At 35.4% G+C, this 16,511-nt stretch overlaps 1 protein-coding gene across 13 annotated transcripts in view; it reads left to right on the top strand.

The window, feature by feature from the left end:
- Positions 1 to 16,183, top strand: part of TTC39B (tetratricopeptide repeat domain 39B) — an 86,153-nt gene extending 69,970 nt beyond the window's left edge. For 12 of the 13 annotated variants that reach the window (XM_032675353.1, XM_032675345.1, XM_032675342.1 and 9 more), the window contains 10 exons: positions 1,382 to 1,490; positions 2,365 to 2,432; positions 2,520 to 2,579; positions 2,927 to 3,088; positions 4,160 to 4,251; positions 4,544 to 4,664; positions 6,561 to 6,672; positions 9,904 to 10,021; positions 13,199 to 13,315; positions 14,401 to 16,183. In XM_032675353.1, coding sequence (XP_032531244.1) covers positions 1,382 to 1,490; positions 2,365 to 2,432; positions 2,520 to 2,579; positions 2,927 to 3,088; positions 4,160 to 4,251; positions 4,544 to 4,664; positions 6,561 to 6,672; positions 9,904 to 10,021; positions 13,199 to 13,315; positions 14,401 to 14,497 — 1,056 coding nt within the window. In that variant the 3' untranslated portion in view covers positions 14,498 to 16,183. Of the gene's footprint in view, positions 1 to 1,381; positions 1,491 to 2,364; positions 2,433 to 2,519; positions 2,580 to 2,926; positions 3,089 to 4,159; positions 4,252 to 4,543; positions 4,665 to 6,560; positions 6,673 to 9,903; positions 10,022 to 13,198; positions 13,320 to 14,400 lie in introns of all 13 variants that reach the window. The other variant, XM_032675343.1, reaches the window with a different exon arrangement.
- The last annotated feature ends 328 nt before the right edge of the window (positions 16,184 to 16,511 follow it).

The following is a 16,511-nucleotide window of genomic DNA, read 5'->3' as shown; positions in this document are numbered from 1 at the left end:
TATTGCTTATCAGTCTTTTAGTGTTGTTAAAAAGACAAATGGACTAGATATTAAGAGGCATAAAAGCACATATGGTGATACCTGGCTCTTTAACAACCATGGGAAATGACCAGTCTGCTTCAGAGAGGATTTTTCAAATTGCAATTTTCTTTCTTTTTACTGATCCTTAAGTAGAGGACATCAGCCTTCTTTTCTAGTTGATTCAGTCAGAAATTAATGTTCCTCATACCAGTAACTGAGGGAAGAATCACAGTTCTACATTTTTCCATCCAAAATTCCAGCCCATTCCTTTGGAAAAAAGAATTTCTTAATACCATATGCCACCCTGAAGTCTAGGTACATCTTTTTCTCATGGATGAGCAAAGTATTTGTAACCATAATTATACATAACTAAACTTCAAATTATTAATGCTACAGAGCCACCATATGGTCTTATTCTGTTAGCTCGTCCACAACATGGCTCTCCTTTTGTAAAATTAGACTTCTGTAGAGACCTGTTCGTTTCTTCCTCTGAAAGACCTGGTTCATGCTGAAGCTCTTCCATAACACGTTTGCCCTAACTGAAAAGGCAGTAAAAGCTGAAAGGAAAAGAACAAACAAATTTGGAACATCTCCACATTTTTTTGTGTGGTACTTGAATTCTCCTTTAACTCATCAAGCTGCTATGCAATAGAATTGATATGTTAATATTTGTTTTGAGGCAAAATTTTTAAATTCTGATACATTTATGAAGAGTTGCTTGCTCTTGAGCAGGGGAACTCTGAGCTTGTCTCTACATCCCCCAAGCAGTGAAGCTGTCATGTAATTGGCCTAAACTGGAAAGCAGTGGAACAAGTCTCATGTGTTAGTGCTGAATAAGTCTCCATGAATCTGGATCTCTGTTTAGTCATTGATGTATCAGCAGAGCTAGTATTTTGATCATAACCTCAAAATAGTGGCTGACTCGGTGGAAGAAAATGGAAGATAACCAGGGTTCTCTGTGAAGGAAGACTCACACCAACAAGTTGCATTGGAACAGTTGGGAGAGGTTCTCACTGAACATAGAATTAAAGATGTTATTCTGACAGGATCATAGCCAGAAAAAAATGGGGAAGGGATGTAGACCTGTGTGTCTGCATGATTCATGTGGTGTTCTCATTTCACCATAGCACTGAAGTGCATGGGTAATTTTATTCAGAATTAGATTAGTCTTCTCCTTTCTGAGTGCTGTTAGCTGTGACAGAATTGTTTTGGTAGTGGGTTGTGTTGGATTTGTGATGATAAAGTGCTGAATTATGAATACTTATATATGAAAGGAAAGCTGGATTTTGGTTAGCCAGAAACAAAGTAGTAACTCTGTATACTGATAGTTAATTCTGCATGTGTTTGTGATATTTCTTAGGAGTTGGGCCTCTGCCAACTACGGGAAGGCGCATCTGGCAGCAGTTTGAGGGCCATTCTGTGTACTTTCACCCTGTTGGTTTATCATACTTACGTCTCCTTAATCCTTGGTGAGACCCACTGTGTAGCTTTTCAGTCATGCTACACCTTGTAATAGATATTGTGATTTAATTTTAGACCTGATTTTCAAAATTGTGGAGATTGCTATGTATTTAATTATGATCTGAAATTAATATTCTTGACAAAGCTATGTCTGCAGAAACAGTGCAGATAGATAACATTATACCAACATCTTGCTCCATTTGCAGGGCTGTCTCAACATGTGACAGCAAAATATTGCAAAACAGTTTTAAGCTAAGAGAAGTCATTATGCATAAATTAACATCAGATATCGTGAAAACTATGTCCAGAAAAAAAGCCTCTACACCCAAACAATTTACTTCGAAGTACATACATGTAGAGAATTAATTGCTTTTGCCACATAGAGCTAAAAGTCATAATTAATTCTATGTGCTTTTTTGCCATATATTTTCATGTTCTTTCATTTTTAAGTATTTTAGTCCTTGTCCCTCAGGCTCATCAGGAAATTAAGGAGAACTTCATTTCTTTCCGTATCACTTGTACTTCATTACTGAGCTCAAAATTAGGAAAAGAGGCATCTGAGGAGTGTTTTCCTGGCTTGCTAAAGCAATTACAGGGATTTAAAAATATAACTAGAATCTATAATGGAACAGTTTAAAGAATATTCCTATAATTCTAGTCTGTTTCTACTTACAGACATTTAGTATCTTAAAAGCACTTAGTACCTTTGGGACAAGAATTTAGTTTTATAGAAACACAGTATGATGAAATAATTCTGCTTTTTCATAAAAGCAGTAATCCATTGATTTATTGCAGTCATAATATAATTTGGAAAAAATCTTATTCTATGAACTTGAATTTTTTAAGTGCATTGAGTGAGGTTGGTTTTTTTGTGTTTTCTAGGTACAGGGGAAGCCAACCTTCAGGAAGCAGAAAGTCTTCTCGAACCCTACCTCCAGAAATTTCCAAATGTGTGTATTTTCAATAAATTTTATAAGAGTAATGTAATTCCCTAAGCTTAAAATCCTAACTGGTTATTTTTTTCATCTCCTTTGAAGGGTTCCATTATTCTGTTTTATGCTGCTAGAATAGATATACTGAAAGGAAATTTTGAAAAGGTAAATAAATTTTTTCTTTTTAAGGTTTTTGTTTGTTTAGTGTTCAGAGTGAGGAGGAAAATTATTAACTAATTAACTAATTAGTTAATAATTAACTAATTATTAACTAATTCATCTAAGTAGCTTCTTTTAGTTTGACTGATAACTATACTCAGTTCATGTTCGCTGTCAATGTTGATTCCAGCCCTTTCTCTGTAAGTGAGACTGAAAGGGAGGTTTATCTCATTTTACTATCAGGTGTTCTTCACTTAGGTGTTAACTAAGATTTTGCCCTGTGATTAAACATGGCTTTCACATGGAGCTGTAATTGAGCCAGTTTTCATCATTCTTACTTAACTACGTTGTAGGCACAGTTAAGATTCCAAGACTGCATAGCAGCCCAGCAAGAGTGGAAACAGATTCATCATCTCTGTTACTGGGAACTGATGTGGTGCTACACCTTCCAGCAGGACTGGCTTCAAGCATATCGATATGCAGACCTGCTCAGCAGAGAGAGCAGGTGGTCTAAGGTAAATGGGCAGGTGGACATTGTTGTGATATACCAGTGGTCTCTCTACAGTTAAATTTACTTTTCAGTTTGCAGAATAAGTGTAATTTTTACCTTCTTGTAAAACTTGTAAAGGCACAATGGAACAAAAATGGTAGATTTAACTGGGTGGTTAAGGAGGAATTTTTCTTTCACTTATTGAAGCACCAGAGCCATAAGCAGCAGTGTTTTGCCCTCTCCAAAAATGGAGGTGCTTACCAGAGCTGTGAAAAAGATGATGTATGGGAAAACCATTAACTTGAATCTCAAGTCAAGTTCTAGCACTCACTAGTAAAACTTGTCTGAAGAAACTGTGTTTGTTGGTTAAACAAAGAGCTTACCTACTCAGCAGATGCTTTGTGACATGAGTAAGCTGCTGGAGACAGGGTCTCTTGAAGAAGTTGAGGTATCAGCTTTTTATTTGTAAAAATGTTTCTCAAAGTATGAACCAAGCACTATGTGTCAATAATTCTTGATGAATTATTGTTGTCTGTTCCCATCTAGACTACAGTTTTATTAGGCTTAATGAAAAAGGGTATACATCCCATTCATGACAAAAGAGGAAGAGAATAGTATGTTAAACAGGAAGTGCAAATATCTTGAATAGAATTATGGATGTTTCTTTTTTTTTCTCTGGAAAACCCAGTTATTAAACTTTCCTTGAGTCAGTACTCAGATATTTTCTTTTGGTTTTTTTCAGGCATGTCTCTACTTGTAATAGATCATGTAGTAACAGTAACAAACTTTAGAATAGTTATGTCATTTAACCTCATCTCTTTAACAGTGGTTTGCATAATAAATTCTCCTGTTCTTTTCAGGAGACACCTTTAACTTTCTGACTCACTAACTTAAAATTTTAATAAATACATTGAAAATAAAATTATAACATAAATCATGTGACAAAGGGAATGCTAGACTTTATAGTTCACCATGCCTGAGAATTACCGGAAACCCTTCGCTGCAGCAATTGGGGTGAGAGATTTGAGTCCTTAGTGTACTGACTGAAAACAGTGCGTTAGATGTGATAATATGTTGCTATTTCTTTTTGAAATAGGCAATATATGTATTCCAGAAGGCAGCAATTCTATGTATGCTTCCAGAGGATGATTTGAAGAGGACTGGTGAGGACATAGTGTCTTTATTCAGGTAAAAGTTTATAAAGCAACTAGATGTGCAGTCTTTTTCCCCCCATGTCTTTGTCTTGCATGACTTACTTCCTGCTTATAACCATAAACTTTTCAGTTTTTCTCTTTACTTTTAGCATCAGAATATTTAAAATGCTGTTCAGCAAACACACATTCTACAGCTGTGGTCTGAGTGATGTGGAACAATTTAAGATGTTATACTTCAGAGGCAAACAGTAAATCTTACTAAATGAAATGAGATGAAATAGAAGTTGCTTTTTGTAACTTTTATTTTCTATTTTCCCTTCTTGTAGACAAGTGGATGGTCTAAAACAGAGAATTGCAGGAAAATCTATCCCAACTGAGAAGTTTGCAGTGAGGAAAGCTCGACGCTATGCAAGTGCTCAACCAGTGAAGCTGATATTACCTGCCTTGGTATTTGTTCTTGCTTTGTTTTCATCCTTTTCAAACAGAAAAGAAAACAGTATGGTTCATTATACAGGATATTATGTGTCTGCATTTTATAATTATTTTTTTAAAGAAGTGCAGCATTCATGCAATGGAATTTTTGTGAAATGTACTAGAGACTGGATCATGCTACCAACTAGTAGTAGTCCAAAACCAGAGCCAGTTTTTTCACATGGAAGTTCAGTCTTGCAGAGAATTGGTTGCTGTTGCCACATGAGGCCAGAAGTCATCCTTCAGTTAGAAACCTGTGTTCATGTTATTAAGTTGGCAGGATTTCAGTCCTTGTCTTCTAGACTCATTAGGAAGTTAAGGAGTACTTCAGTACTTTCTATTCTTCTGATGAAAATGAAGAGTGATGGTTGGTTTTTGGTTTTTTTATCTTATATTGAGTCTGAGTAAAATGTGCAGAAGTTAAAGATACGTTACTAATGCTCTTCTAATTTTCCATATTTTCACTTCAGAGGCATTAGTATTCTGTTTATATGTGCACAGCAATGATACTTTTCACATGTGTATACTAAAGTCTTTGTACATGCATAATTTACCAACAACTGTAGATGGAAAATATAATTTGAGGAGATTCTTACATTAAAACTCATTGATATAGAAAGAGGAGTCCAAAGAAAATTTATCTAACAGTTCTAAATTACATTCTATACTAAATTGCATGTCAAGGACCAAGTAATAAAGTTGTCTTGGGTTTGTACAGCACAGTTCTTGGCAGTTGTGAGTACACATATGTTTGATCTTGCCGTCAAATCCAATATCTTTTAATTTAAGAACTTTTTTCATTATGGGTTTGGCAGAACCAAGCATAGTGTATGGTTTATTGCAATAAACATAAATTAGACAGGACTGCAGAACTGAAACAAATCTATCATGATGTAGTTGATAGTGTCAATAACACTGCTTCAGATTTTTATAGAGCCAGCTTTTATTCTCCCTCTTAAAATGCACATATTTACAGCACAAATACAAGTGCAAATATTTCAACAATGTATTGTATCAACTTCAGAATGACTTTAGACTTCATATTTCAGAGGTGTAATTACAATTCAAATACAGTAGAACAAATTATACTCCTTTTTGTGATGACTGAGTAAAGATCTTGGCAAAACTTCATGTTGGTTAGCACTGACTGTGCATTGTCTCATTCTCTTTAAGTTTTACAATGTGATAATGTATCAAAACAAGCATATTACTTACTGTTGTACTGAAGCATCTGGGAAGCTTTGTGCCCAGGATTTGCCTTGGGAATTTTTTAATCAGTTTTGTAGAAATTATATTAAAAGCATGTGTTGGATGTGCACACTGGAACCACATTTTTATCCAGAAAGTTGTATCTACTTCCAGTTTTGCTCTATGGAAGGTAACAGTCTACAGATTAGAGCATCTATATATATATAAACACACGAGTGTGTGTTCGGGTACATGCATATAAATGTATACATGCACACACTGAAATGCATACCAAATTTACCTATAACTACTTTCAGCTGTTTCTTTAGTTCCTATGGTAAAGGCCACAAATTAAACCTAAAATACACAATTTTACTGATGTGTTACTTGGGTGACAGTAATTTTTAAAGATCTGTGAAAATACATGATGGTAGAATCCATTAAAAAAGTATCAAAACATTCAAAACTTAGAAACCCAGGTTAACTTTGTCAACACACATTCAAAGTAATTTTTCCTCTCCTGTTTGTAGACCTTTTCTATTGTTTAAAACAATTTCTATAGTGTTTTCCTGTTCCAGAACAGTCTTATCAGAGGTGCTCTTTAGTTAAATATTTATGCAATTCCATGATTAGTCTTATAGGTTTTTTTGTTTGGTGTTTTTTTTCTTTTTTTTTTTTGGTCAGGAAATGATGTATGTCTGGAATGGATTTGCAGTTGTGGGCAAAAGATCAGACCTTACTGAAAACTTACTGGTAACAATTGAAAAAGAAGAAACTGCTCTACAAAATGAAACTAGTAAGTGATCAGTTAAGGTGGAATTAATAATCCATAAGAAATGCTGACATTTTTCTGTGCTTCTGTGTAATAATATTCTGTGAGGTAAATGCTGGGCAATGTGCCCAGCATTAAGTCTGGAGCCATGTGAAAGTTAGGAGTGGTTCTTCAATATGTTCTTTATCTGGCTGCATTGATGCTGCAGAAGAATACAGAAAACTCAAGAATGTGAGGTTATTGGTAACAGAACATGGGTGGTTCTTGCTAAGTTGTTCCAGTCTCTGAGTGTTCTTGGAGCATAGTCCACTAATTTCTAAAATGTTTGAAAAATACTTTTCTAAGCCAATTTACACCATACTTAACTTTACTACAGAGGACACATACTGAGCAGAATATGACAAAGTATAAAAGATATGCTGGAGTGCTGTGCATGAATGAGTTTGTTGGGGTTGTTTATTTGGTTGATTGGTTTTTTACTTTCTGGGAAAATAAAACGTGATTGCTAATTGTAAAATAAAACATACTTAACAATTAAAATTTGACCATAGTTTTTTGCATCTTGATGTGTTTGAAGCGTAAATGTTCAGGTTAATGTTTAGAGAATTAACCCATAGCTTACTCCTAAAAGAATTTAAATTCCATTATTTCAACAGGTGTAGTGCACAAGTACCTGGTTTTATCGGGTGGGTGCTGTCATCTGTCATGTGAACTTCTTGGTAGAATACTCATTTGAGTTTTTCTAGAATGAATAAATGTTATCTTTTTAAATGATAACTCATTAATAATAATTTCTATTTAACCCAGATTTTAGTCATGCTTATCAACAATTTAGCAAGTTACTTTTGCCACATGGTTAAAACATCAATTACGGTCCATAAAATATATCTAAGTATGATTTACAGTATAAACTGAGGTGATGCATAAAAAGTTATACAAGGACATACAAGAAATACATAGTGGTAAAGTCCTGATAGTATAATAAACCAAATGAGAATAACTTGGAAGGCCATGATCGAATTGGGTCCCTTAACTTTTTTATGGTCTTTGCTTCTCTGCAGAATCAGTAGTGTCCCTCTTAAATCTCAAGTGATTTGCCTTTTTTTTGCTGTTGTCATAATGAAACAAAAGTATAGTGATATGCAAGATATTTGCCAATAAAATAATGTTTCCATGAGTTCTGCATGGAGGCTTCTGACAGAACCTCTTGGGAATCCAGTGCTGTATCATGCAGAGGCTTGTGCTATAAATACTAATCAGTTGTAATGGTAAAGTAAATGTCCTTTCAAATCCCTGAGTAGAAATGTACAAGGTACCAAAATAAAAGGACAGAAGTAAAACAATTGTTTTTCTTGTGGAAATACACTGTTTGCAAATAGGATGTAATCTGTAAGCATGTATAATTTCTGTGTCTTTTTTTAGTAATAACTTCAGCCAAATATAGTTCTGTTCTGGACTTTGCTTATGTGACCCTGATTTGCTTTTAAAGATATAGACTCAGACAAGATAAAGACTCTAATTACCAGAATTGCTGCTGAATTAAGACTCAAAGCAAAAGTGATTAAGGCTATTAGCAGAGCATGACAAGGTTACAATATTACTTTAAGAGACAGTTTTAAGTACTAGATAGTGTTGAAGGATTGCTAAAGTGTTGTAAAAAAGTGTGTTGATTATACACAAAGGTCATTTAGGGATTGAAACTTCTTAGACAAGGCTGTTTTTACTTCATTTGCTTTGCATGAACAGTCACAGCAAGGACTCTCTCAAGGATTGCAAGTAATTTTATGTTGTATAGAGCTGAAAATAGAGATGGTAGAAGGAACAGATGAAAGATATTAGAGATGTAGTTTTTTCATTTTTTCCCCTCAGGATTTCTTGAAATCTTATTTTTCCATTGTTGTCATTTCCAATGTATAAAAAAAGAATATGTAACTCCAAGAAAAATTAAATAGTTTCTTGTTTAGTAATTTAGATAGTGATACTTCCTCTGGTGTAGAGGACCGCAAGAAGATGGTTCTCCCAGGCTGATTGCTAGGTTGTCTGTTTTAAATCTGTGCATTTATTGTCATTTACTGTTATTGTTTTGGCATAATAGCTTTTATTCTTTTGGGAAATACCAGGGAGATAGTAGTTGTAGTTGTTAAAGACTGGCGAGCCTTTACTGACATGAGTGCATGCCCTCAGTAATTTCAATGAATAAGTCCTTCATGAGACAGTCATATGAAGTCAGTACCTTAGCCTAGCAAAACAGGCTAGAGAGAATGGAAAGTACTTATCTGCTGTGCTTCTGCATGCCACTAAAAGCTCAGTGTGTGAGTTTCTATCTATTGAGACTTTCTAGGTTTAAACACAGACAGAAATAAGCCTGAATGTAGTGGTAAAGCACTTTGTTGAATCCTAAAATGTGTTAGTCTTGCATGTTTCAGAGCTGTTTACGTAGGATTTCTTTGGCAGACTATTAAGAAAAAAATAACATGACCTTAGGGAGCTGGTAATTAGTTGTAAAGAACATGATCTGAAGGGAGAGTGTTTTGCTTCCTGAATTGTTAATGTATGTGCCGCCATCTGTCTATCCATATGTGTTTTCTTTCCTTTCTTTTCCCTCCTTGCACACAGCAAATGCTATAAACTAAGGGAACAAAAAAGGACCACACTTGTTAAGTAAATTTTGAATTGATTCAAAAACCTTCTTTCAGCTGGTATTTTTAGTCCTATTGAAGGTAAAACTTCATTGAATTTTTCAAATGTTATTCATTATACTGAGTCTTCTTAATCATTAGAGATGATGGAATTACTATGGTTTCTTGAATTTGTACTGCAAAATAGTGCTTCTGAAAAGCTCTATAGGACAGAGTCATAGTGTGATTTTGTGCTTTTTCATATTACTGGTGCTACTGGAGGTCTGCAAGTGCTCTGTAACAGGGGAAGCTATTAAGATAATGTGGTGGTTCCTATCTCACTATAGGTTTAGATATTACAAGTACAGAAATCTTTAATGCCAGTCTGTGCCTGTTTGTTGGCTGTTTCAATTTCTTCTTATTCTTTGACTCTCTTTAAAGAGAAAGATGCAGATGTTATGGACACATCTTCTTTAGTAGACAATATTTTAAATTATGTATGAAGGTTTTGTACATTTTGGGGTATAAAACATAAGAAACTACATCTTGAGTCTGAATACATATTCCCTACTGAAAATCTAATTTTCCTTTTCACAGTGTCTTATAATTGTTTGATATATCTTGCTTTTCCTGTTAGATCCCAATGAGTATTATATGGATGATGTGTGCATGTTACAGCTACTGAAGGGCCTGTGCCTGAAACACTTGGGAAGACTCATGCAAGCTGAACTGTGTTTCAGTAAAGTAATTCAAAGGTAAAATAGTAACAGAAATATACTTTAAATCTTTATATTTTATAGCTTTTGGTGAAATTTCTGATACTCTGTAGAAATTGTCAAGTTATAATTTTGAATAATTAAATTTCAGCATCCTTTTAAGGACCTGAAATTAAAATACCTCTGAAAGCAGTCAGAGAACCACAAAACTTTGCTAGTATTTTTCTGTAGCAATGTAGCATTTATATAGCTTTATATATGTTGTGTTTTAGACCACATAAATCAAACTGTTGGGTAACACATCCAAATGTATTTGGAATTGTACTTGCAGAACTATCGGTAAGTAAAGATAATTCACTTAGGTTTCCTGGGGTTTTTCTCAGGATTTAGTAGTTAATGCTTCCCCATGTAGATGAGAAGTTGTTGTTGCTACTTGTTTCAGCTGAAAACTTGATTTTCCTGTGTTACAGATTTATGAAATACTTTAGGTGTCAGATCCATTTCTCCTGTAATAACTTCTCATTGTAAAACATGAGTCATGTGCTGGTTGTAGTTGTAAACTTTTTGTAGGTTTTAAAGTATTTGGGCTGAAAAAGTATTTTTACGTGAGCAATTTTTCTAACAAGTAATTTACAAAATTTAATACTTCAGGAGAATTTGTTATGTGTAATTGTATTGTATGTTTTAATTTTCTTGCCATTTTGTTTTCTTTTGCCATTTTTAAGATCCTGTGTGAGTTTAGTCAAACACTTTGCAAATTACAAGGCAGTGGGTTTTGACTGATTGCAAGTTAAAGGAATGGTATTTCTGGAAAATCTTGTTCCAGAGGTAGTTGGCAGTGTGCAGGCTTTTAGAGCTGAGATACTAAAAAAAATCTAAAGACAACAGTTCTTCATAAAGTGTTTGTTTTGCATGGGGAGGAGGAGAAGGTTTCTGGTAAATTAAATACATTTTGTTTAGCTTTACTTTCTACATATCTAGGGCTGCTACAGTGCTTTAAGACTATTTATCACGTCAGCAGTCCCACTGCTCAAAGACATGCTTTCTGTTCATCAAGACTTGTCTTGATGGATGAGGTGCCTCTGTAGAAGTGCTGCTGAAAATATCGAGAACTTTCCCAGTACTTGTTAAGAAATTTTTTGTTCTGCAGTATTGGTTGATGCTGTTCTGTCCAGATAAGAATCAGATTTGGTTGTAAAAGGCACAGGAAAGGCCAAGATACGTGATAATCTTCTTCACCTCATTCTCTAGTGGCAAGATCAGGAGTTTGAGATCTATGAAACCCATGGGGAAGAATTACTCTTGATGGAGGAGGGTCAGGTTAGGAAAAGTGTGAACAGACTAGGCATAGGTACGTCCATGGCAGCTGGATGTATCTAAGTATATAGGACATTGGCATATATCCATGAGTGCTGAGGGAGCTGGCCAGTGTCATTGTGACATCATTATCTTTGGAAGATCATGGCAATTAGGGGAAGCTCATGGAGACCAGAAGGAAGCAAATGTCACCTCTATCTTCAAGAAGGGCAAGAAGGAGGATCTGGGAAACTTCAAGCCAGTCAAATTCTCATCAGTCCCTGGGAAGGTGGAGTAGTCAGGATGGATTTATGAAAGGGAAATAATACCTAACCATCCTTATAGTCTTCCACAATAAGATGAATGACTCAGTAGACGGTGGATGTTCTTTATCTTGGCTTTAGAAAGGTTTTTAAGTCTCCTACAATGTCATCACAAAGAAACTGATGGAAATCTCAACTAGATAAGTGGATGATGAGGTGGGTTGAAGGGCTATGATAAGCAACATGAAGTCACCAGTGGAGCAATGCAGAGTTCAGTGCTGGGGCCACTAGTTTTTAGCATCATCATTAAGAAGCTGATGATGGAACAAAATGCAAGCTCAGCAAATGTGCTGTTGATACAAAGTGGGAGGAGTAATTGATAAGCCAGAAGGATATGCTGCCACTCAGAGCAACCTAGGCAGATTGGAGGAATAGGCTACCAGTAATATCATGAAGTTCCACAATGGGAATCATTTCCAACCCCTGGGGAGCAACATCCCCATGCACCAGCACAGGCTGGGGGCTGACTGCTTGGAGAGCAGCTTGTCAGAAAATGACTCAGGGATCTGGGGTGTCATAGTCCACCTGGAGCTGACCATGAGCCAGCAATGTGACTTTGCTGTCAAGACTTAGTGTCCTGAGTTGCATTAGGAAGACTGTCCTCAGGAGGTCAGGGTGGTGATCCTCCTCCCATCTCAGCACTGGTGGGCCCACATCTGGAATACCATCTCTGGACTTTAAGAGAGGCATGTACACACTAGAACAAGTCTAACAGTGATGATTAAAGGATTGAAGCGTTTGTCTTATAAGAAGAAGCTGAGAGAGCAGGGAGTGTTCAGCCTAGAGAAGAGAAGACCTAAAAAGAGTGCGTAAGACTGAGGGAGAGAGAGGGAGAGAACTCTCTTCAGTGGTGCCCAGTGATGGAACAAGAGATAATGGGCAGGAACTAAAATACAGGAAATACTGTTTAAACATAAGGGGGTGGGTTTTGTTTTGTTTGTTTGTTTGTTTTAGTTTACTGTCAAGTTGGTCAAACACTGGCACAGGTTGCACAGACTCCAGACTGTGGAGTCTCCATCCTTGAATATATTTGAATATAGTGGCCACAGTCCTGGACAGTTTGCTGCTGTTCGCATTACTCTGAGCAGAGGATTGGATTGGATGATCTTCAGAGATACCTTCAGTAATTCTGAAAATTTCTTGTATTGAGGAAAAGGTGAATTTTCTTCTCTGCAATTTGTTCAGACAAGCTAGAGTAAAGCTTAATTCTGTGTGGAAATACAGTATTTGTATTATACTGCATAACCTAAAGAATGTTTTTATCTCAGGGTAGGGCTTTGAATGGTTGGGAGTTTTTTTTTAACTGTATGTCACACAATAGGATCCTAGTCTTCTGTTTGTTGTAGGTTGGGTAACATACGACAATACAAAAGTAAGGTAGGAAAGATAAATTTGTACTCCTAGAAGATCACGCTGGCAGTCTTTTACATCAGCTGTGTAGAAGTATAATTACTGTGTACAGAGCTAACCAGTAAAAAAGGTTCCACAGAGTTTTCTCTGGCTACATGCTCTTAGAGGCAGTGATTGCATTTAGAAGTTAACTGATTGCTTGAGACAAGGTTGTAAGTAACCATTTCTGTATTTTTCTGGTTTCTAGTGAGAAGCAAATAAAATACGATAGTTACTTGGTGCCGTTCACCCTATATGAATTAGGTCTTCTGTACAAACAACAGGATGAGAGAGAAAAGGCAATAAGATACATAGAAACTGCAAAGTAAGTGGATTTATTTTCTTTATTACCCTGTAAATTAAGAATAGCTGAATATTTGTAGCAATGAAGGCATGTGCTTTTTTTTCTTCCTGACAGCTTCTTTACAAAATACAACTCATTATAAATCCATGTTCTTGGTTTGGAGAACTTGTCCAGTATAGTTGAATTTTGCATTTTCATGAAACTCTCTCCTTCAGACACAGTGTAGAGAGAATCAAAACAGACACAGTATGAAGGGAAAATATTTCCTCTTCATTTGGGCTTCAGAGATGCTGAAGCTCCACTGCATGCATGGGATGGAGCTGGAGAGTCCATAGAAAGGATCTGTACCACTCTGTCTCAGAGAGCAGCTGCGAGGCCTAAACCTGCTGCGCTAAAGGTGTTAGTAGAAGTAGATTAAAAGCCAGTACATGTCTGACCACACACCGTTTTGCTTTCACATCCTGTCACAGAAGAGCAGCTGAAGCTTAATTTACTGTAGGAGCAACATGTTTGCATCATCTGTAGATTGTAGTATGGGGTAGAATGTCCCTTGTGTGTACAGAGAAGTGTACCAATCACGCAACAGTGTTGTAAATGTGAGTTAGAAACAAAAGCATTTTTAGAAACATAGTTTTTTGTCCAGTGCAGTTTGTATTTGCTTTTGGGGTTTTTTTGGGGGGGAGGGTGTGGGATGGGGGGTACATTTACATAATGTTGTTTCTCTGTGTTTTATTACTCTGGCTGAGTTGTGTTTTGAGGCAGAACATACACTTTCAGTTAACAGCCTTACTTTTCTGTAGTATTTTGGCTTGTCTTTTTACAGCAAAATTCAGTAATTGGAAGGACTGTTAAAAGGATCAAAATAAGTGAAAGTGATGTAAGACATGGGTTCAGTTTATCAGGACTTTTAATTTTTTTACTGATATAAGGCTTATCTGCTCAGTTTGTGGATGAAACTTTGAATGTCTCGTAACTTGTGTCTGTGTCAACCTCTGTTTCCTCTTGAAGGAATGAAGTCTGTTAACTTTGCTGCTTCCTTGCATGTGTGAAGGAAAAATAATCCAGTTTAAACATCTTTTTCTTTAAATAACTTGTATGTTTTGCAGAAACAACTACAAAGAATACTCTATGGAGTCCAGGTTGCACTTCAGAATTCATGCAGCACTTGACAGCTTGAAGATGTCACCTGCTTCAACACCTTGAATGAGGAGGGATGCTTTTCATGCATACAATAAATAGCCTACACAATCTTTTTGCAATCTTTTTTTAATCATAGAAAAGAACATAATGATTGTTTTCTGTAATTTCTGATTTGATGTATATCATTTCCATAGACTTCTTTTTCTGTATAGCGCCTACACTGTATCTACTTGCTATTTTAAAGAAGACCTTATATTTTGTTTGATAAAAATAATTTAATATTTGACTTAAATGGGGGATATTTTAAAAAAAAAAGATGGTGCAATAAAGTTTAATGCGAACACTATTTTTTTATATGAGAACAGATACCAGTTATGCAGTGGAACTGGTAATAATTTAGCATTTTTTGAAAGTTTGATTTTCTGCAGTACACTTGAGACCTTTTTGCTTCTGGAATAAAAAAGCAGATAACCTTACCCACATTTGGCATAAGCTATTCTGAAATTTGTGTTCCAGAGGAAAAAATTTGTCATCTTTGACTTAATTTCATTTTGGGAACAAAATGAACCTGTCTAAAGTGCAATATTTTTACTTTGTCAGAGGAGGCTAAGCAGGGCTACAGTTATAACGTCTTTGTGGGTCTATTTCACTCAAAATAAGTTCTTACAGCGGATATTTTCCAGTCATAGAAAAGCATGGCTATAAGTGACATTAAGAGATCATTCTGTATCGTTGCTTTGAAGCAGAAACAACAGTCTTGAGTTGTTCCTGACAGACTTGTTTGACTTGTTTAACAATTAAAAAAAAAAAAAAAAAAAAAGCTTGCACTGAGAACATTCATTTTGCAACTTACATAGGATGTTTTTCCCAGTGGGAAAAGACTGGGAAATTTTACTTGGCGTCTACCCCAAATAATTCTTGGTACAACTGAAACTCTTTTTTTCCCATCTTTCCTGTCATAGACCTGGAGAAAAGATCGTTCCTTTCCTTATAGAAGCAATCTTTTAATATATGAAGACTAGCACACTTTTTGGTATTCTCTGTTCTTGGATACCAACAAAAAAAAATAAAAAATTGAGGAACATATATATTTTCCTAATTATGGGAATAACTCATATTAATGGAATTTGATTGTACATCAAAAAGGGAATCCACTGCACATATTCTAATCTAATTTCTACCAAAAATATGTAGTAAAATTGAGATATTTATAAGAACGTGCATTTCTCTTTTCATTGTAATATGGGAATAGCAGTATCAAATTGAATTTCTGATTTCTTTAGATATGCAGATTCTATCTGTCTATTTTTAAAAATAAGAATATATTTGATTTTAATTTAAGTATACACACAGTAACGTTCTTTCACTAGTTACTGCAAAACTTGTCCATTTCCATATTTTATCAATGCCAGTATATTTACTTCTGCATGTAAATTCATAGTAACTGTGCTCATGTATGTGATTCGCTGCCCTAAACTCGCTTCTAAGAAAAAGTGGGACAAAAGGAATAGGTGAAAAGTATATCTTTAGTAAATGAGTAACTGAGGTTCCTAATTAAACAGTCAATGTAATGTAAATGCAATCATTATTCTTCTCAAGTGACTGAGAGCACAGCTTTCTTCTATGACTTTATAAATTACTGGGTCATTTAATTGCTTATAATTCTGTAATACAGCGGCATACTTACAGGTCAAGTAAGGGTTTAAAAATATTAGCTAAATAAACATAATGGATCTTTCAAAGTGGAAACCTGATCCGAAGTCTGTTTTCTTCACTGGTTTGGATTTGTGCCTACTGTAAATGTGTAACTAAGTTATTGTGTAAAATTATACCCATGTAGGTGTGAAGCTAGAGATACCCGAGACACTGAATCACTGATAAAATAAGCATGCTTATTTTAAAATATATTCTACTGACTGTAGCTAAAGTACAAAACAGAGAGTAGCGTATGCTGCCAACTGACTTCTCTAATTATTTATCCATTTATACATCTGATTGTAAGCTGTAGTCAGCATAAACAGACAATACTTTTAATACATCGATGGGCATTTACATATGCAGTTTAGGATTACTTTGG

This window comes from Chiroxiphia lanceolata, chromosome Z (genome assembly GCF_009829145.1).
Source record: "Chiroxiphia lanceolata isolate bChiLan1 chromosome Z, bChiLan1.pri, whole genome shotgun sequence".
Taxonomy (NCBI): domain Eukaryota; kingdom Metazoa; phylum Chordata; class Aves; order Passeriformes; family Pipridae; genus Chiroxiphia; species Chiroxiphia lanceolata.
This window is presented reverse-complemented; position numbering and strand designations above follow the sequence as displayed.